This window comes from Sander vitreus, chromosome 5 (genome assembly GCF_031162955.1).
Source record: "Sander vitreus isolate 19-12246 chromosome 5, sanVit1, whole genome shotgun sequence".
Taxonomy (NCBI): Eukaryota; Metazoa; Chordata; class Actinopteri; order Perciformes; family Percidae; genus Sander; species Sander vitreus.
In genome coordinates, this window is record NC_135859.1 from 19,630,936 (window position 1) to 19,651,825 (window position 20,890).

The window sequence follows — 20,890 nt, forward strand, 5'->3', positions numbered from 1 at the left end:
AGCAAACACATTTACAAAAAAACAATGCCCATAACAGGTTTGAATATTAAGGGCTGCCTAATATTCGTTGGAATATCAATATTTTTTTAAATATTCGAATAGCGAAGTTCGGAGTCAAAGCCCTAGTAGCCAGCATTCATCATTTCTTACAGTCTGGTTAGATGTCCCTTCAAAGGTTGGTTCCAAAACCGACACACCGGCTCCAGGCAAACTCGGTACAGTAGCCCAAATACCATTAGTCCACCAGTGCTGAGTCCTCCAGTTGCGGCCCCGCTACCGAACGCAAAGTCCCACCACCGCCCTCCGGTTCCTCTGTCGGTAACGGTCCACGGCGCGGGGCAACCCGTGCATGTAGCGCGTCTTCCTCCGCTTCTATTTCCAGCCAGAAAACACCCGGCTCCGTGGCTGCTGCAAAGGCGAACTCTCTCCCTCTGTGGATTGCTCCCAGGGCGGGCAGGCGGCTAAACGAGTCCGAGTTGCGTTCAGCGTGTAGTTTGTGTTGAGTCCCTTCAGGCACCCGAAGCCGCTGGATCGTGAATGTGACGCAGTCAGATTGCTCTGGCTCACATACCATAATTTCCTGCATCTCAGGTTCTGCCTCGATGCAATGCTTTGAGGCATTCATTTACGCCAACACTCCTTTCACTGCGCTGTAGACCACTGATTTAAGCACACTTAGCTGCCTCTCCAAAACCCGAGTGATTAAGTCCTCCATGTTAGAGAATGCGTTCACTTCAGTTGCTCCATTAGCTAACGTTCCATTACCCGCTGCCATGCTAAAAAAAATTTCTGAACAAGTAAATAGTTTAGGCGACAGACCCGCCTTTTCATGACTGCAGGCGTTTCACTGAGTCACCATGATAACAGACAAAACGGTTTGGCGTCGAAGAAAAAGTAATAGACCTGGTTATTTAATGAAATACGGAGGTGAGTGTGGGATCCTCAGTCTCTTGCAACCATAGCGGTGGCTGGTCACGTGATTCTTCCCCTCCCCCCGCAGAGACTCTTAAGAGCTGGAGGTATGGTGCCTTTTTAGAGGGGATTGAATCGATTGAGATTGCTTTCTTTCAGCAAGCTAATTTCATGGGCATTCTTAAAAGGAACATTTTATGGGGGAATGAAAAGTTCTTGATGGTTAGCTCACTGTTCCCTTTCTCGCTCTGTCTTTCTCACTCCTTTGTCGTTTTCTATTCTCCCTAGATTTGTGCAACTTTTTTTGCCTCCATTCTCTCTTTTTCTCCTTTTTCTCTCCACCCACCCTCTCTTTATCCCCTCTCTCTTTAGGAGCTTCTCAAAAGAATGAGAGGAGCGGAGGGATAGTTGAGCATCGTTTATTGTCTGTTTGTGGGCTATTACATTTAAATAGAGAAACATTTAAGTAGATCATGCAGATTCTTCCCTCTTTGTCTCTCATTCTACTTTTCTCCTTTCTCCATCTCAAAAGAAGTATACTTAGGTATATTTTCTATGTGCAGAGGAATAATCTCTTTAAGCTAGAAGTCATTTCATATAAAGAATGACCTTTTCTTTTATAAACATCAGGTCGGAATTAACTTGTCTTTTCTGACGGCTTGACATAAGACAATGAGCCATCATTATAAAACATGAAATATGTAGAGATATTAAGGTTAGTAAGTGATTTAATATAGATATTTTGTGGCTAGGGCATCCCATTTTTGATATGTGGAAGAGAAAAAGAGCTATATGCCAAACATTTGACATATTTAGTTGCTGCTACTATTTGCAAGAAAAACAATTATTAATATAATTGGTATATAAAATATAACCCACTTTATTTTTATGGGTTATGCCTACCAGTCTTTGTTCTAAATAGCAGATTTCAGTTTCTACGATATCAAAGACTGCTCGTAGCTATATAATTACATATGTAAGAAAGCCAAAAACAACTGACAACAGGACAGGGCAGTAAAAATAGAGAATGGATAATCAGATATGTCCCTGTGTGACCCTATAAAAAGCATGAGGTTGCGATGGGAATCTCTGAGCAAAAGACATTTATTCTGCTCACACTAAATCCCTGTGCAGGACAATCCTTTAAAGTTGTCTAAAAATAATAATTTAGCAAGAAAAAAAGCGCATAGAGGCTTCCTTACAGTTTAAAATGGACTGTGTGTGCTTAACATCTGTTAAAAAAGCTGTTCATTTTAAATCTGAGAGAGCTACTTGTATGTTTGAACATTTGTTCTTGCACTTAAATCATCATCTGATATATCCTCACCTGGCCAGTAGACTTTATCTGTTTTTTATCCTTCTGGTCGTTTATCTTGGAATTGAAGTGCAACATTAAGAAATGTAGCATATTATATAGTTATATATCATGTTGTACAGTACATGCCTGCAAAGTCTTTATTTGAAAATCATCATGACTAATATATCTACAACTTTCATCAAACATGTGTTGTCACTCTTAGTAAATATCACTTTGATAGTACTGAGAGATTTTTTTGATTTTAAAACGTGGTTAAACTGTATAATGCAAATGAAAGAGTAGAAAATCTGAGTTTAGCCCTACTACATCTCCATGAATGCTCCTTAATAGTTAACTGCTTAAAAAAGCTTTCCCATTTACTAGCAGTAATGTCTCTTGCTAACTTGTGCCACCTTTTAGCTGTCTGGAAATTATTTTTGTCCCAGCACTTGTAAGAACTAAAGTAGAACAGCCATCGATTTTTTTTTCTTTACCTTTGTTTTGGGGACATTTTTGTTCGGGGTTATTGATCCAGAGGGTCAGGGGGGAACAGCTTTGGTCTAGCTTGCCTTTACTTATTTCCAGCTAGGGCTGGGGAACCCTGAATCAATATGTATGATGACATAGATCATATGATCCTGCGTCATCAGTGCTCTACACGTCTGTGCCAATTTATTCAGGAGGATGAAGGGTCCAGTTTGATTGTGACTATGTAGGTCTCCAACTCCTATTCCTGTAAACTAGATCATTTTGTACAGCCGTATTCCTAACTGAGTAATGGTGCTGCTAAGGATATAAATAAGAAAGAAAGATAGAGAGTAAGAGGAGGAGATGGGGGCTCAGCACGAGAGAGGCAGTTTTCTGCCCTACTTAGAGTTTTTATACATTCTTCTTTTTAAGTCTGTCAGTCTTCTTGTCCATCTTTCTTACCTTTTATACATTTTATGATTTCCCTAATCCTTCTTTTCTTCCTCTCCCTTCCTCCCTCCATAAAAATGCCCCTGATTTTCTTTCTCTCTGCACATGTTTATCCATTTTCTTTGCTCTGCTCTCTCCATCTTCATATTGCTCTTCCTTTCTCTGGCCCTTGCCACCTTTACCCCTCTGTACTCTATCTTCATCTCCCCCTTCTTCCCTACCACATTATTCTTCTTGCTTTTAGACTGCATGTCCTTCTTCCTTGTTCTGTTATTTAAGTTCACTAAGGGTGAATAAGGGTTAATGCCAGCTAGTCTCTGTGGGTTGTGAGTTGTGATAGCAAATGTGGAGGTGATGGTAATTATATTATAGATAGATAGATGGATAGATAGCTAGATAGATAAATAGATAGATAGATAAATGCAAGCACCATATTGGACTCCTCAAAATAAATCACTAATATAATTGCAGGATAACAAATTATTATTTAAATGCAAGTTTATAGACTAACTGTGTTTTATTTGGTATCTTAAAAGAGGATGCAGTGTTACTAATATTTCTTCATGCAGTTTGTTTCACTGTTTTGTAATTCAAAATAATTAGTAACAGGAATAGACCATTTCCACCTGGGACAACATTAATATGGATAATATAGCTGACTATGTGGAGGAAAATACCATGGAAATACTGTTATTTGGCCATTGTGCATACATGTTTGCTCACTTGCCTAAAAATTGTGTCCTTGTCTCATGGCTTCTAAGCAAAATGTTGTGGAATCGGTGTTACATATTTGTAGTTTTTGGCAAGCAAATGGCAGTGTGGGTACACGAAGAACAACCCTGTGTGGGAACATGAAGAACAAACCACTAGTATTTATAAACCCTGTTCTTTGCTTTGGTGTCACCCACTAGCTCTATTTTTTCTTCTGTTCATCAAAATGGGTGTCAGTGACGCAAAGCCCCTAACACTTTCCATCAATATTACAGCAATAGCTGTGAGAGGGTGAATGCATGAATGAATGAACTAAGCATGTGGGTGAGTCACATTGTACTGTTTTCACATTGTGAAACTGTACTTATAACAGTGACCATGTATCTACAGATGACAAAATGTACCAGCATTCAACTTTGTGAGCTGCTCTGCATCAATTACACTGTATATATATATATTTATTCACTTTGCAAAGACCTGTTTGCAGTTATTTACTCTTAATGAGAAATCACAGTCTGCCACTGATAAATACACATTAGGGGGCAGACAGGCTTGATTTATGATTGTTTGAAATATATCAAAGTAAAGTATTGCTTTCTCCTCTGATCTAACAACAATCCCTCTTTGTCTCCGTCCCCTATTTTTTTTTTATATTGGTTGCCCTTTGTGTCAACATGTCTTCTGTTTCCAGGGCATCAAGGCGCATGGGAGCGTCACTTTGTCGTCAAGGAGACAACTGAGTGAGTGTCTCTGTTCTGATATCACCTGACTGGACGTGACTGTGTCTTGTAGTGGTTTACCTTTATGTACCTTACTAGAAGGGAGAATGGGGGGTCTTGGTACTGAGGCTTGATTAATCTACACGGCTCTACAGGCTGATTAAACTTTCTGATCTGCAATTGTTTTACTTCACAAGTCAGCTAATACAGTGCTTATTCCATTTGGTTTCAACAATCAGAATTTCTCAGTCTAGTAATAATGTGGTTTCATACCATTTATACACTTGAGTTCAATATTATTTAATGACTACTTTAATTGGAATGTACTCAACAAAGTCTTCCAAGTAATGATAACAAATATACAGTTATGTCATGCCATTGACAAGCCTGACTGAATAACATTAAAATAGATAGTGTCATAGAATCCAGTGTTGGTTATGTGAAGTGAAATGATAGTGGGTAGGTTAAGGCCAGCCAGTTTCTGTATTAATCAATCCTGGTATGGAGAACCTCTGAGTTAAGAATGCCACCTGCACTGCCATGTCCTGTAATGTGGACAAGAATGCTGCCTATTGTACCTCTCTTAATTGATCCTACCTGAAGTGATCGTGACCCTAAAGGATCTTGACACCAAGATCATCTCTTTTCTGGTTTAAGTCAATGTAAAAGATCAGCTCTGTCTGTTTGAATGTAAAGTCAATGTATAATATTTTCTGTGGTTTAAGGGGAAACAAGTATCTGTTCAAGCATAAGTCAGTGGTACAGATAATTTATCTTTTATTGCAATTCAATGGTGCAGATAATTTCTTTTATAAGCCAATGGTCTTGTCAAATGACAGATAATGAACAATGTGAAGAACACTCCAGTTTCAGGGCATTAAAGTGCTTAAAATGCCAAAGCAAGCATACCTGAAAGATTCTAGCTCATTTCAAAGGGACAAAATGTGTACTCCAGTGTGCTATCTGTATCCATACATCCTGTATTTATAGGATGCTATTTGCACTGTCACAGTTCTATAAAGGAGACTGGCATCTTAACAACTAACCAACCGGTTAAGGATTTGCAAATTATAGTATGCACCATGGTTTTAAAGGTGCACTTTATTTTTCCCTCCTTTTGTGGAAATGTTTTCACTTGTGGAAATTCATCAACTTTATGCCCTCCAGAATAAAATAGATCTGTAATTTGCAGTTATAAATAAGGTAAATCTCATAATATCAGGTTTGCATTTTAAATACTATAGTGGGAAACACTGCACAGAAAATGTGCAATTTCCCAAAGTGAAAACACCTCCAGGGAGAAAAGCTAAACAAAGTGTACTTTTGTCTGTGTCTGTTTCCTACTTCCTGCCCACCTACCCGCACTTTCCTGGATTGTACTGAAGTTGAGCATGCTTTAGGATTAAGAGCACAGATGTGTGAATGTGTCCCAGCCTTCCTCTTCTGTACATGTGTGAACCTTAAAGCTATAGTTCACAACTATTTTATGAACTTCCATTACATTCAAGCCATTGCCAAATGAGTTGATCAGCTCCACAAAACTCTCTCTATATTTCTCAGTATGGCTATGTTTACAAAATGGTGACATCCGGTGACTTTGTGTGTAGAAGCTTGAGTGATGTGTTTTACGTCACCGCTGAGAAAGGACAACAGCAGCGTTCAGCTTTGGAGACAGAGGACATAAAAATTACAAGATAATTACCTATTCTGAAGGATGCATCATATTTTTTTAAAGCAACTGTGTGGAGGAGGGCTGGGTATGGTGCGCGATCACTGAAGGCTTGCGTCATGTCGATGCGCCGACAGTGTTGTTGGCATTACTCAGAATTCCTCATGGGGGCAACAGAAACTACGCACTATAGCTTTAACCTTGTCTGCCATTGTACTATGAACTGTAACCCAAAGTGTCAGAGCACTGTAGAACCTTTTATTGAACCATGTGATCTGTGACCTTATGCAGACAGGCTTTGACCGTCCTCCACTCAACCACACTTGATTACACATTACATAACATATGCGCACACACATTGGTAGACACAGGCATTTATACATGCACACAAAGACCAGTCTCCAAATACACACACTCAATAAGGACACATCTAACGTTAACTATAAGTACAAAGAACATGTTCTCTGTGTTTGTGTGTGTGTGTGTGTGTGTGTGTGTATAAATATGCTTCTCAGGGACTTAACCCCTGTGTTTGAAGGTCAGTGCATAAAGAGACAGTAAGAGCCATTAGAGCTTCATTTGTTTGCTACATTTGTGCAAGGGCACCTACTCACTTCCATGCCTGTGTGTCTTTGTCTGCCTGTGTGTGTGTGTGTGTGTGTGTGTGTGTGTGTGTGTGTGTGTTAGTTATTTTTACACAAACATCCAGATTTGCTGCAAGAAGTCCCTCATAATCTTTGTGTGTGTGTGTGTCTTGGTGATTCTTGTTGCTCATAAGTCCATTAAGGACTGACAGTAATGCAGTGCTGTTGAATTATTAGTCACTTCTGGACCTGTTGCAGAACAAACAACGTTAATGAGCTAAACCTCATTTACTCAGCAAGATGAAACCAAGTGGTAACCACCATGACTGAGCCCTGATGCCAGAAAAGCCTCATGATGCAGTTCTTATAATGTCCACTGGATGCTTGTGCCCTGACTTCTCTTTAGAAATACAAAGTAAATATTTTTGTCTGTTGCAATGGCTAACTAGAACTGCAAGCAGTTATGACGGGGTCCAAGCCTCCCGGCGCCAGTCGCCCCCGACGACCCGGGGAACGCGCGAAAGCGGAACCCAAAGCATAACATGGGGAGGCAAACGTCAGGAAGGTTTGAGCTGCAAGGTCTGTGGTACATTGCAGTTGCAAATATCAAACGTTTGACGTGTGTCAAACACACGTTTGATATCATTATAGCGCCACCTAGTGGTCCATATGTGTAATTTTTGGTAAGTTAGGTCCATGAGCCATTGTACATCTACACTGCAAATTTGAAGTTGCTCACATTAGTGTAAGTGGTGAATCCAAACCTGGGTCCCATAGGCCACGCCCTCTTTGACCAATCAGTACCCCACTGTAGGCGTGGCCTCAGGAGTGGCCCTAGATGGTACCCTCAGAATTTCGTAAAAATCGGATGAGCCGTTCATGAGATATAAACCTTTTGTACAATTTTTGTAAAATTTGTTTTGTAGGCCCAGAGGGTCATGACAAACAATAATCTGAAGTTTGGCTTTGATAGCATTTATTTTGGCCGAGATATGACAAAGTTTGTGTTTTCGTATCTAGCTACACAAATTGTTTGTGCGTAATTTGCGTAATTTTTATCTGATAAAAATTCTTTTGATAACTTTTTGTCAGGTTCGTCTGGAGATACTACCTACCAAGTTTTGTGCAGATCGGTCACACGGTCTAGGAGGAGTTAGAAAAAGTAGGTTTACGATCAATCGCAATTTTTCGTGTATAAAGGTATAGGTGGAAATGGGCATGGCCTATATCAGGAGATCCAGCTGAATTCAGGGAACTTGTGGATACAAGTATTTTTTGTGTGCAATGTATGGTTTGGGACTTATAAGGCCAAATGTGTTTTTTCTGCTATAGTGCCACCTAGTGGTGGAAGTGGCTGAATCTTTTTGTCTGAGGTCCTTGCAGGGATCTGGACCAGTCCTGAAAATGGCACCCCCCCCCACCATGTACGGTTTAGGCTGTAGCATCAGTTTTATCAATGGAAAAATGATAATCCTTAGGAAAGCAATAGGGTTCCACAGCTTCGCTGGATCTGTGAACCACGTTGCCTTGCAAACGCGCTTCCCAGCTCCCTTGGGCTTGGACCCCTAATTACATCTCTTATTATGTGTGTCTTGGTGGCAATTTTGCAAATTACTATAGCTCCATCAAGGAGTCATTAGGGTTAAAGAGGTGCATGTTTGGGGCCAAATTTGCCTCTCAAGCAGTGACAAAATGTGTGATGGTTCCTGCTCAATCACCAATGCTGTGTTCCACTCAGGCTCCACCACATTTTAATTTTCATCCTCCAAACAAATAGCAATGTGGCAGTGAGTGGTAAACCTAAAGAATAGGCATCATAAAGTTGCACAGACACCACATCTATGCTACAGTCTTAAAACTCTGACTAAAGCCGTAAACTGTTACATTAGAGTGAAGTGTTTTGCAGTGCCCCATAAAGGCCTGACACCAGAGGCTCTAGGTGGACCAGAGCTTTGAACCTTTATGAATTCATTTGAATTGTGAATATATTGACTCTTTCTGATTCAGTGACTTGTAAACACACATCTGCATTTGTTGATTGCCAAGCAAAGTAAATGCTTGTGTATGTGTTTGCGAAGTGGTTTGCTTATATCGACATAGTGGGAATGGGTAGCAGGTGGAGAGAGAGAGAGTGTGTGTGCGTGCGTGCGTGCGTGCGTGAGTGGGTATGCAAGCCTGCCCAGTGGCAGTCACGCTGAGATGAAAGATTCCTATACCCAGGTGGTGGACGCATGCCAGAGGAAGTGTGCGTGTGTGAGTTGCCCCTTCTGGGGTTGAATGAGGGCAAACGCGATTCCCTATTTTGAGAGTTTCAGTTTGTGTGCATGCATGCATGCATGTGTAGCTGTATCACGTCTTTGATCCTCTGTTTTGGGTACCCATTGTGGTTCCCTTGTTGCCTACCTCAGACAGGAAAATGAGTACATGTGTGTGGGTGTGTGCATCTGTGGATGTGGTTTCCAGCTAGAGATAGATATTGTCAAGGTAAAACTGGATGAAACCAACTGGCCCCTGCCATCTGCAGGTGGTACTTTTGAGAGGAGGCGGAAGCCAAATCATTCCCCACAGCCGTGTGTGTGTGTGTGTGTGTGTGTGTGTGTGTATGTGTGTCTGTATGTGTGTCTGTGTGTGTGTGTGTGTGTGTGTGTGTGTGTGTGTGTGTGTGTGTGTGCACATGAGGTTGCTTCAGTGCTGGCTAGCTGCCAGAGCACTTATCTAACTCTGATCCACAGCGCTACTCGCTGTGACTCCTAATTATAGACAGAGGCACTCAAACAGGCACATATACACACAGTCTCTACATGCTCTCCTGTGTACCATTCACACTAATGGGGCACTCTCCCTGAGGAAGTACCCATACTCCTTTCCGCTCCTTGATATAGGCTACCAGGACAACTTCCTCTGCCAGCCCACCCTCCTAGTCTTCTACTCTGAGAGAAAAAGTTAGACTCATGCTTACGTACAGACAGACACAATGACATGAGAGGGAAGCTTAGTTAGATAGAAGTAGGAATGCAGCAAGAAATGGAGCAAAAAAAGAGGGGATGAAAGAAAGAGGAGATGAGAGAGATGGACTGCCAAGAAGCCACAGATAGAGATCATGACGAGAGAATGGACGACAGGGGACTTGGAATGGCTTGTGAGAAGAGCAGAGAAGGAGAAGAAGAAATTGAGAATATTTGTTCTGTTTACTTATTAAGATCCAGGATGCATGATCACAATCCCCTCTGCAGTGCCACAGGCTTTCTCTATCTTCTGTCTCCCTTCCGCTCCTTGTTTCCTTCTCGTATTTTTTTTTTCTCCTCTCTCTTTGTTCACCCCCTTCTTCCTCCTCCCTCTGTCATATCACAACATGGTAAGGATGGCTCAGTCAAATGCTTAAACCATTTAGGATTGGGCTCAGGTTGCATTAGCATGTTATATATCACCACTCACTATGTTATATTCGATAAAATTATCCACTCGCAAAACACCCAAATCAAAAGCAGAAGCCCAAATCTATGAAGGCAACATTTTCTACTCGTTTACAGATAACCCAAGCATTAACAAGCTATTTACTGCTTCCCAGCACACCTTTTTATAACAGCTGGGCTTTTATCATGAGCATTGGGGGGAAAAAAAATCTATTTTCAAATACACAAAAAGTAACAAGAACAAGTGTATTTAACTTGCCTAATATGACCCTCAAAGCTTGATGAAACATTCTCAGTCAATCCATAATTAGTTGGTCTATATGTGCCTTACTACTGTGTCCTCTAAATAACTTTATCAAGGTAACACTACTCCTGCTACCACCTCCTTCATCTATACGTAGTGCTGACAGAAGAGAACAAAACAAACAGAACATAACAGGACAGGACAGAAGGGACTGTGGTGGCTACTGCTGCGTGCTAACCCCACCTAGCCCCAGGGGCAGCACAGTTGAGGAAGGAGGCTGTGAGCAGAAGGTGTGTAGGTTTTTGTGTCAAAGAAAGAAGAACAGATAAAGAGAGAGGGTGTATGTGTTAGTATGGTAGTCTCTGATCTGTGCCCCCATGTATGCCTCTCTCCCCCCACGGGCAGGGCAGAATGGCACAGGGAGGCGGACGTCTAACTGGGCACAGATGGCAGCAACAGACAGGGACGGTGGCGACATAAACACTTTAATAAATAATTATCCGAACAATGACACTGGGTACACCGGAGTAGGCAGGAGGAGGCGGACAGGAGGGGAGAAGAAGACTGGAAGGAAGCACGTGAGGTAAAAGGAAATGTGAGGAGAGGATTTGAGAAGGCCAGTAGTAAGAGTGACAGAGGGTAAAGGAACAAGACAGTATGGGAGGGAGTAGGGAGGTGAGGAGAAAAAGGAAGTAAAGAAAACTAGGAGAAGCAGTCAAGGACAAAGGAAATGAAGGACAAAAAAAATGGGGGACTGCGGAAGAGAATAAAGTGTATGAGTTCCAATAAACATTAACAGCTGTTGATATTACAGACACCATATGAGAATGGTAAAACTTAACCAAGACTAAGTGGTAGGTAGGTGAAATCTGAGCTGCTATTTTAAAGCGTACAGTGTCCACAGATTTTAAAGTTATAATCTCAAAGAATATCATTTAAATAAATGTCCTTGAAGTCACTTAACTTGTGACTGAGCCTATGGCCCACTGATGAAAGTCCTTGCATTTGCAGTACTAGTACAGAGCCCGTTGGAAATGTGCCTGTTTGGAACGGGCGATTGATTGGCCTGTGGTATTGCTGCTTGTAGAATTCTTCAAAACCAAATTGTACCCCAAAATTACCTACAGGAGGACCCCAAACCACTTACTCCACTGTATAGCCTACTACTGACTTACAGTGTAGTCTACGTCTACATCAGACATTAGCGCCATGGACTCATGGCAGTGCACTACCCACCTGGTCCGTTATGAGAGCTAATCAGCACCTATCTGTGTTAATCAACCACCAGAACCTGTGTGTGTGTGTGTGTGTGTGTGTGTGTGTGTGTGTGTGTGTGTGTGTGTGCGCGTGCGCGCAGAGAGAGAGAGAGAGAGAGGTGTCTCGTATTGTATGATCGTTAACGAATTTAACATTTCAGCAGAGGTGCTCATTTCCATACAGGTTTAGTGGCTTGACGGTTAACGGTGAAGTAGGGGATTTGATTTGCGGGGGTATTTTGGCGACGGTAATGTTATTAGTGTGGTATGTTAGCAGTAGACTTAACTAACCCGACCCGGTTCAGCTCTGAGATTTTCTCACATTGCACAGCGCTGTGAAGAAATAATCTCCAAGATTACGTTATATTCTGCCAGCTCACAGCAATCTATCTATGAATTGCAAAAGCGTCTGTCTGTTTGTTTGTCTGCCTGTCTGTCTGTCTGTGTGCTATGCGCATATCTCTTGAACCTCAGGTCCAAACACACTTGACAGGTGTCTTGCTACGGGCACAAGTAAGTGCAGTGCCAAGTTTGGCGTTGTTTGGTTTAGAAATGCAAAAGATATCGTTAAATATATATATCGGTAAAAGAAGCACACATTGGCTTTTGCCCTAGCCGCTGGCCACTCCCGCTCTCGCTTTGCACACTGACTGAGCATGGCAAGACCAGAGACAGAGAGGGTCGAAGAAAGCAGTGGAGCTTTGGCAGCTAAAATGTGAAATACACCTCATTGCGACTGTTGTGTGGAATAAGGTTGGCGAAAAAATGCCGCTTCAGATTATTCCTTCACAGCGCTGTGCAATGCGAGAAAATCTCAGAGCTGAACCGGGCAGACACAGCACTTTTCATCAGACTCAACCCGGGTTAATTAAGTATACTGCTTAATCGTCCTTAAATTCGGGAATTGTCGTTTGTTTATTCAAAGTCAAAGACAGTCCAAAGTAGTGCTACTTTTTACCTACACATTTTTGTGGCCAAAGCTCCACTGCTTTCTTCGACCCTCTCTGTGTCTGGTCCTGCGCTGAGCTCAGTCAGTGTGCAGTGTGAGAGGGGGAGTAGCCAGCAGCTAGAGCTGCAAAAGTCAATGTGTGCTTCTTTTACCGACGATATATTTTGTATTTCTTATCCAAACAACGTCAAACTGGCACTACACTTACACGTGCCCGTAGCAAGACACCTGTCAAGTTTGAAATCCATTGGACTGTTGGAACGGTTCGAGAGATATGCGCATAACACACAGACAGACAGACAGACGTTCCTGCAATTTATAGATAGACTAGTGCAGTGCCCGTTGGAAATGTGCCTGTTTGGAACAGGCGATTGCTTGGCCTGTGGTATTGCTGCTTGTAGAATTCTTCAAAACCGAATTGTACCCCAAAATTACAGAAGGACCCCAAACCACTTAATATGCACCTCCACTGTATAGCCTACTACTGATTTACAGTGTAGGCTACATCTACATCAGAGGAAGACATTGTAGCCTACTACTATATTTACCTGACAGAGAATGTTGCAGATTCAGAATGTAATCACAAAATATCACAATGACAATGTGGAGTAATCAGATATTAGCCTCATGAACTCATGGCAGTGAGCTACCCACCTGGCCCGTTACGAGAGCTGATCAGCACCTATCTGCGTTCATCAACCACCAGAACCGGACCGTGTGTGTGCGTGCGCACGCAGAGAGAGAGAGAGAGAGAGAGAGAAAAAGAGAGAGAGAGAGAGAGAGAGAGAAAAAGAGAGAGAGAAAAAGAGAGAGCGAGAGAGAGACGGTGTTGTCTTGTGTTGTATGATCGTTAAGGAATTTAACACTTCAGCAGAGGTGTTCATTTCCATACAGGTTTAGTGGCTTGACGGTTAACGGTGATATGGATTTGATTCGCGGGGGTATTTGGGCGACGTTAATGTTATTAGTGTGGTAAGTTAGCAGTAGACTTAATTAACCCGACCCAGGGTGAGTCTGATGAAAACTGATGTGTCTGCCTGGTTCAACTCTGAGATTTTCTCGCATTGCACAGCGCTGTGAAGGAATAATCTCAGAGATTACGTTATGTTCTGCCAGCTCACAGCATTTTGATACAATAGCAGGAGTCCCCCCCGCTGTTGTAAAGCGTTCTGCATGTGGCGTCTGCGTGTGATGTGCAGGTTACCTTCTCCCCAAACACGCCCCCAAACACAGACACATACAGATACGTCTCGCTGCCACTTGTCTGTAGCTGGTTGTGCTTTGCATGTGTGGGATTCTGAAACGTCCTTAAATTCGGGAATTGTCGTTTGTTTATTCAAAGTCAAAGACAGTCCAAAGTAGTGCAACTTTGCACATTTTTCTGGGTCTGTCACATTTTAGCTGCCAAAGCTCCACTCTGCTCTCTGTCTCTGGTCCTCAGTGTGAGAGGGGGAGTGGCCAGCGGCTAGAGCGGCAAAAGCCAATGTGTGCTTCTTTTACCTATATATTTAATGATATCTTTTGCATTTCTTATCCAAACAACGTCAACTTGGCACTGCACTTATTCGTGCCTGTAGCAAGACACCTGTCAAGTTTGAAATCCATCGGACTAACGGTTAGAGAGATATTCGCATTACACACAGACAGACAGGCAGGCAGACAGACAGACAGACAGACAGACATTCCTGCAGTCTATAGATAGATTATGAACTGGGTTTCTGTGGAGACATTCCTGGAAAAAATCTCAAGTGGCGCACAGAAATTGACAACAACAGTGTGTGCCTGCTGGCTCTCAGCCCCTTCAGATATGTTCCAAAAGGTTGAGACTAGACTAACAACACAACACTCAGGAGTCAAGAGGCATCCCTCCCTCACCTTTCCTCACTTCCTTGTTTTTTGCTTATTTTCACTCTGTTTTGTTCCATTTTGTCATATCCATCCATCCATCTTTATCCGGTATCGGGTCGCGGGGGTAGCAGCTCCAGCAGGGGACCCCAAACTTCCCTTTCCCGAGCCACATTAACCAGCTCTGACTGGGGGATCCCGAGGTGTTCCCAGGCCAGGTTGGAGATATAATCCCTCCACCTAGTCCTGGGTCTTTCCCGAGGCCTCCTCCCAGCTGGACGTGCCTGGAACACCTCCCTAGGGAGGCCCCCGGGCCATCCTTACCAGATGCCCGAACCACCTCAACTGGCTCCTTTCGACGCGAAGGAGCAGCGGCTCTACTCCAAGCTCCTCACGGATAACTGAGCTTCTCACCCTATCTCTAAGGGAGACGCCAGCTACCCTCCTGAGGAAACCCATTTCGGCCGCTTGTACCCTGGATCCATTTTGTTATAGCAAGTCATATTTTGCTTATAAACAGTGGGGAGAACAAGTATTTGATACACTGCCGATTTTGCCAGTTTTCCTACTTACAAAGCATGTAGAGGTCTATAATTTTTATCATAGGTACACTTCAACTGCGAGAGACGGAATCTAAAACAAAAATCCAGAAAATCACATTGTATGATTTTTAAATAATTAATTTGCATTTTATTGCATGACATAAGTATTTGATCACCTACCAACCAGTAAGAATTTCGGCTCTCACAGACCTGTTTTTCTTTAAGAAACCCTCCTGTTCTCCACTCATTACCTGTATTAACTGCACCTGTTTGAACTCGTTACCTGTATAAAAGACACCTGTCCACACACTCAATCAAACAGACTCCAACCTCTCCACAATGGCCAAGACCAGAGAGCTGTGTAAGGACATCAGGGATAAAATTGTAGACCTGCACAAGGCTGGGATGGGCTACAGGACAATAGGCAAGCAGCTTGGTGAGAAGGCAACAACTGTTGGCGCAATTATTAGAAAATGGAAGAAGTTCAAGATGACAGTCAAGCTCCCTCTGTCTGGGGCTCCATGCAAGATCTCACCTCGTGGGGCATCGATGATCATGAGGAAGGTGAGGGATCAGCCCAGAACTACACGGGAGGACCTGGTCAATGACCTGAAGAGAGCTGGGACCACAGTTACCATTAGTAACACATACGCCGTCATGGATTAAAATCCTGCAGCACATGTCCAGGCCTGTCTGAAGTTTGCCAATGACCATCTGGATGATCCAGAGGAGGAACGGGAGAAGGTCATGTGGTCTGATGAGACAAAAATAGAGTTTTTTTTGGTCTAAACTCCACTCGCTGTGTTTGGAGGAAGAAGAAGGATGAGTACAACCCCAAGAACACCATCCCAACCGTGAAGCATGGAGGTGGAAACATCATTCTTTGGGGATGCTTTTCTGCAAAGGGGACAGGACGACTGCACCGTATTGAGGGGAGGATGGATGGGGCCATGTATCGCGAGATCTTGGCCAACAACCTCCTTCCCTCAGTAAGAGCATTGAAGATGGGTCGTGGGTGGGTCTTCCAGCATGACAACGACCCGAAACGCACAGCCAGGGCAAGGAGGAGTGGCTTCGTAAGAAGCATCTCAAGGTCCTGGAGTGGCCTAGCCAGTCTCCAGACCTGAACCCAATAGAAAATCTTTGGAGGGAGCTGAAAGTTCGTATTGCCCAGCGACAGCCCCGAAACCTGAAGGATCTGGAGAAGGTCTGTATGGAGTGGGCCAAAATCCCTGCTGCAGTGTGTGCAAACCTGGTCAAGAACTACAGGAAACGTATAATCTCTGTAATTGCAAACAAAAGTTTCTGTACCAAATATTAAGTTCTGCTTTTCTGATGTATCAAATACTTATGTCATGCAATAAAATGCAAATTAATTACTTAAACATCATACAATGTGATTTTCTGGATTTTTGTTTTAGATTTTGTCACTCACAGTTGAAGAGTACCTATGATAAAAATTACAGCCTTCTACATGCTTTGTAAGTGGGAAAACCTTCAAAATCGGCAGTCAAATACTTGTTCTCCCCACACAATCGTAACTTAATTGTATGCCCTATTTTCTCTTTACTGCTGCCCTGAAACCTTCCTTGTATTCACCTTGAATGATTAATTAATAACAGCTCCCATCCTTATTGAATATTATACAGCTCTAAACGTATCAAAAAAGTGAGGGCAACAATGAAATGACCACACTTGTAGTGAATATTCTATCTAATCAGAAAGATTATTTTCTTTGTGCATAAATCTGACACTACAACTTCTTAAATAGAGGCAGCACTATTGGGTGGATTCTAGATTAATGCATGAAATCAAATACATTTGGGATCAAATTAATATTGACATTTTGTAAAAGCAAGGTGCATCAATGGAAAAGGAAATCATTGAATGTATGACTGATTTCCCTAAAAAAAACAATTGCAACTGGTGTGTAAAGCTGAAACACGGTTGACTTCTCTCCCAGAAAAAAGTGATGGCAACAGTTTTTGTTCACACAGGCAGAGAGAGTGACAAATAAGAGACAGGGTGTCCCAGATGAGAATTAGACACAAATTTCAAAAGTCAAAGGATGTAATCTCTTCCAATGGAAGTATAAAACATTTACCGCCTGTAAAGTTGAACGTTGCTCTGAAAAGACTGGAGCTTGCTTCATTGTGGAGGAGGGCATTTGCAGTCTGGTAGGCTTTACGACAGTTGCACTGGATTCCAAAACAACCTAGTTTCACCGCAACAACAACTCAAAAGCAACTGCAGCATAATCCACTCTGCTGTCCATCCCTATGTGCAGTATATTCCAAACACAAAATATGCCTACATTTAAAATGTTCATTGCTAAGGTGGTTAGCTGTTAACTTGTCTTGTTGTCTTGTTATTTAATTAACTTAAGCAGACATTATTGCGTGCTTGTCATTTTATGTGTAAGGGTTTTTCACTCGTTTTTTAACATAATAACTGGCAGTATATTTCGTCCTAATTTTATGTTTATCCTGGCTACAGTAAATTTTTGCGTCAGAAAAACAACGTTATTGCTGAATACAGCGTTACCTACGTGAAGAGACTTAAGTACTGAGTATGTCTTGTCCCCTATAGATAGGGTATGCGGCCATTTTCAGAAATCCTAAATTGAACTGGCATCTCCACCCTTCATCCTGTCGTCTGGCTCTTTGATCCTCCTCTCATCTGCCACCATTCTCTGTCCCTTTTCCAGACCTCCTACTGTCTTGGCGTCCTCTCGAAGTGCTGCTGCCTGTCATGGCTCCGCTCTCCCTCTGTCTCGCTCTCTCCTTCTCTCTGTCTTCGCTCTTCTTCATCTCTTACTACTAATGCATTTCTTATGTGTGTTTGTTGCGTGAATATACTACAGTGGTGTGAAAAAGTGTTTGCCCCCTTCCTCATTTCCTGTTCCTTTGCATGTTTGTCACACTTAAGTGTTTCGGAACATCAAACCAATTTAAACAATAGTCAAGGACAACACAAGTAAACACAAAATGCAATTTGTAAATGAAGGTGTTAATTATTAAAGGTGAAAAAAAATCCAAACCATCATGGCCCTGTGTGAAAAAGTGATTGCCCCCTAAACCTAATAACTGGTTGGGCCACCCTTAGCAGCAACAACTGCAACCAAGCGTTTGCGATAACGTGCAATGAGGCTTTTACAGCGTCCTGGAGGAATTTTGGCCCACTCATCTTTGCAGAATTGTCCTAATTCAGTTACATTAGAGGGTTTTCGAGCATGAACGGCCTTTTTAAGGTCATACCACAACATCTCAATAGGATTCAGGTCAGGACTTTGGCTAGGCCACTCCAAAGTCTTCATTTAGTTTTTTCTTCAGCCATTCGGTGGTGGACTTGCTGGTGTGTTTAGGATCATTGTCCTGCTGCAGAACCCAAGTTCGCTTTCAGCTTGAGTACACGAACAGATGGTCGGACATTCTCCTTCAGGATCTCTTGGTAGACAGCAGAATTCATAGTTCCTTTTATCACGGCAAGTCTTCCAGGTCCTGAAGCAGCAAAACAGCCCCAGACCATCACACTACCACCACCATATTTTTACAGTTGGTATAATGTTCTTTTTTATGAAATGCAGTGTTCCTTCTACGCCAGATATACTTGGACACACACCTTCCAAAGAGTTCCACTTTTTGTCTCATCGGTCCACAGAATGTTGTCCCAAAAGTCTTGGGGATCATCAAGATGTGTTCTGGAGAAATTGAGACAAGCTTTGATGTTCTTTTGCTCAGCAGTGGTTTTCTCCTTGGAACTCTGCCATGCAGGCCATTTTTTGCCCAGTCTTTTCCTGATGGTGGAGGCATGAACGCTGACCTTAACTGAGGCAAGTGAGGCCTGCAGTTCTTTGGACGTTGTTGTGGGGTCTTTTGTGACCTCTGATGAGTCGCCGCTGCGCTCTTGGGGTAATTTTGGGCGGCCGGCCACTCCTGGGAAGGTTCACCACTGTTCCATGTCTTCGCCATTTGTGGATAATGGCTCTCACTGTGGTTCGCTGATTCCCAAAGCTTTGGAAATGGCTTTATAACCCTTTCCAGACTGATAGATCTCAATTACTTTCTTTCTCAATTGTTCCTGAATTTCTTTGGGTCTCGGCATGATGTGTAGCTTTTAAGGATCTTCTGGTGGACCTTACTGTGTCAAGCAGCTCCTATTTAAGTGATGCCTTGATTGTGAACAGGTGTGGCAATAATCAGGCCTGGGTGTGGCTAGAGAAATTGAACTCAGGTGTGGACAACCACAGTTATAGTATGTTTTAACAAGGGGGGCAATCACTTTTTCACACAGGGCCATGATGGTTTGGATTTTTTTTCTCCTTTAATAATAAACACCTTCATTTACAAATTGCATTTTGTGTTTACTTGTGTTGTCCTTGACTTTTGTTTAAATTGGTTTGATGTTCCGAAACACTTAAGTGTGACAAACATGCAAAGGAACAGGAAATGAGGAAGGGGGCAAACACTTTTTCACACCACTGTATATGCATGCATGCTCTTCTGATGAGTGTGTGTTTGTGTGGCAGGCTTAAGGGTAAGGATACACATTTGCTCTAACTGAGGTAGGCTTTACTGCCGTTAAAAGAATTTTTGCTGTATATTAGATCTGGTTTAAGCCATCATCATATCAGCCGTATCAGGGCTTCCGTTATCCGATAATTACCATTTTTTACCGGGGAAATCTGTTGAAGTCCAACATATTAAAATCTCACCTGTCATAATGTCCGGTGAAAATAATTTGAGATGCCATGCCACTGGTGCAGCTTCACATTCAAGCATTTAACTGGCGAAACACAAGTTGACTTTTATTATAACTTAATATATAATGTATTATAAAGTAGTCACAGGAAATGCAATGTCAATGAGCCTGACCAGATTACAAAAAAATACATTTACATTTTTTGTAATGTTTGCAAATAGTTTTTATTCTGTTTTATTTTATCTTAGAATATGTAGGCGAGCATACTACCTTTATTTGGAATATAATGTATAAGCAAAATTAGCCTACTTTTGGGCTACGCGTTATTATGGAACCCACGCAACTTCTAGGCAAGCACACGCTAAGATTGGCCAGGCGTCCATGCTTAGGCAAGATAACATAACCCGATTTGTTCAGGTCCTATCCCCTGACCAGTTGGCTATCCTAACCCTTAAGGGGTGATAGAATTATTATATAGGGTATTTCACACTGTTCCTTAAGTTCTCCTAATAGGTTATGTAACATTGGTTGGGCTGAAAATGGCCCGGGTGCTATTCTATGCTTCCTAATGCAACCCTATGAAATGCCCTTGATTGAAAGGAGAGGTTTTCTGCCTTATATGGTATGCTCATGAATATTTAGGTGAGCTCCGCGCTGATTGGTTGGTTTACGAGCAAAGCTCCAGAGCACAGACACACAGGGGGGATGAACAACACACAGCCCAGCAACACCATCCCTTCTTCCTTTTGAGTCTGACTTTCTCTGCACCACATTTCCCTTTTCCTTTTTGGCTTTCCGTCATTAGACTCACACACTGTCTGTTAATGTTACTGATAGACTTTCAAAGACACACACACACAGAGACACACTGCTGCCCGCAGAACACACAGACACACAGACACACAGACACACAGACACAGATAACACACAACACACACACACACACACACACACACACACACCGGCCGGTCATTGACTTCCTGGAACACTGCATTTACAACCGTCGTTCGTTTTCAAAATCCTTGAAAAACTTCCAAACTTTCTTCTTTGTAATTCCTGTGGAGATGCACAGCTCGCAGCTAAACTAGTGTGTCAGATCTGCGCAAGCTACATTTAGAACACCAGATGGT

General features: G+C 42.4%; 1 protein-coding gene across 6 annotated transcripts in view; it reads left to right on the plus strand.

Annotated features, from left to right (window-relative positions):
- ccser1 (coiled-coil serine-rich protein 1) overlaps positions 1 to 20,890 on the plus strand; it is a 137,206-nt gene that overhangs the window by 80,354 nt on the left and 35,962 nt on the right. For 2 of the 6 annotated variants that reach the window (XM_078250905.1, XM_078250906.1), the window contains exon 11: positions 4,530 to 4,578. The exons of the other annotated variants lie outside the window; for them this stretch is intronic. In XM_078250905.1, coding sequence (XP_078107031.1) covers positions 4,530 to 4,578 — 49 coding nt within the window. The remainder of the gene's footprint in view (positions 1 to 4,529; positions 4,579 to 20,890) is intronic. 6 annotated transcript variants of the gene reach the window in all.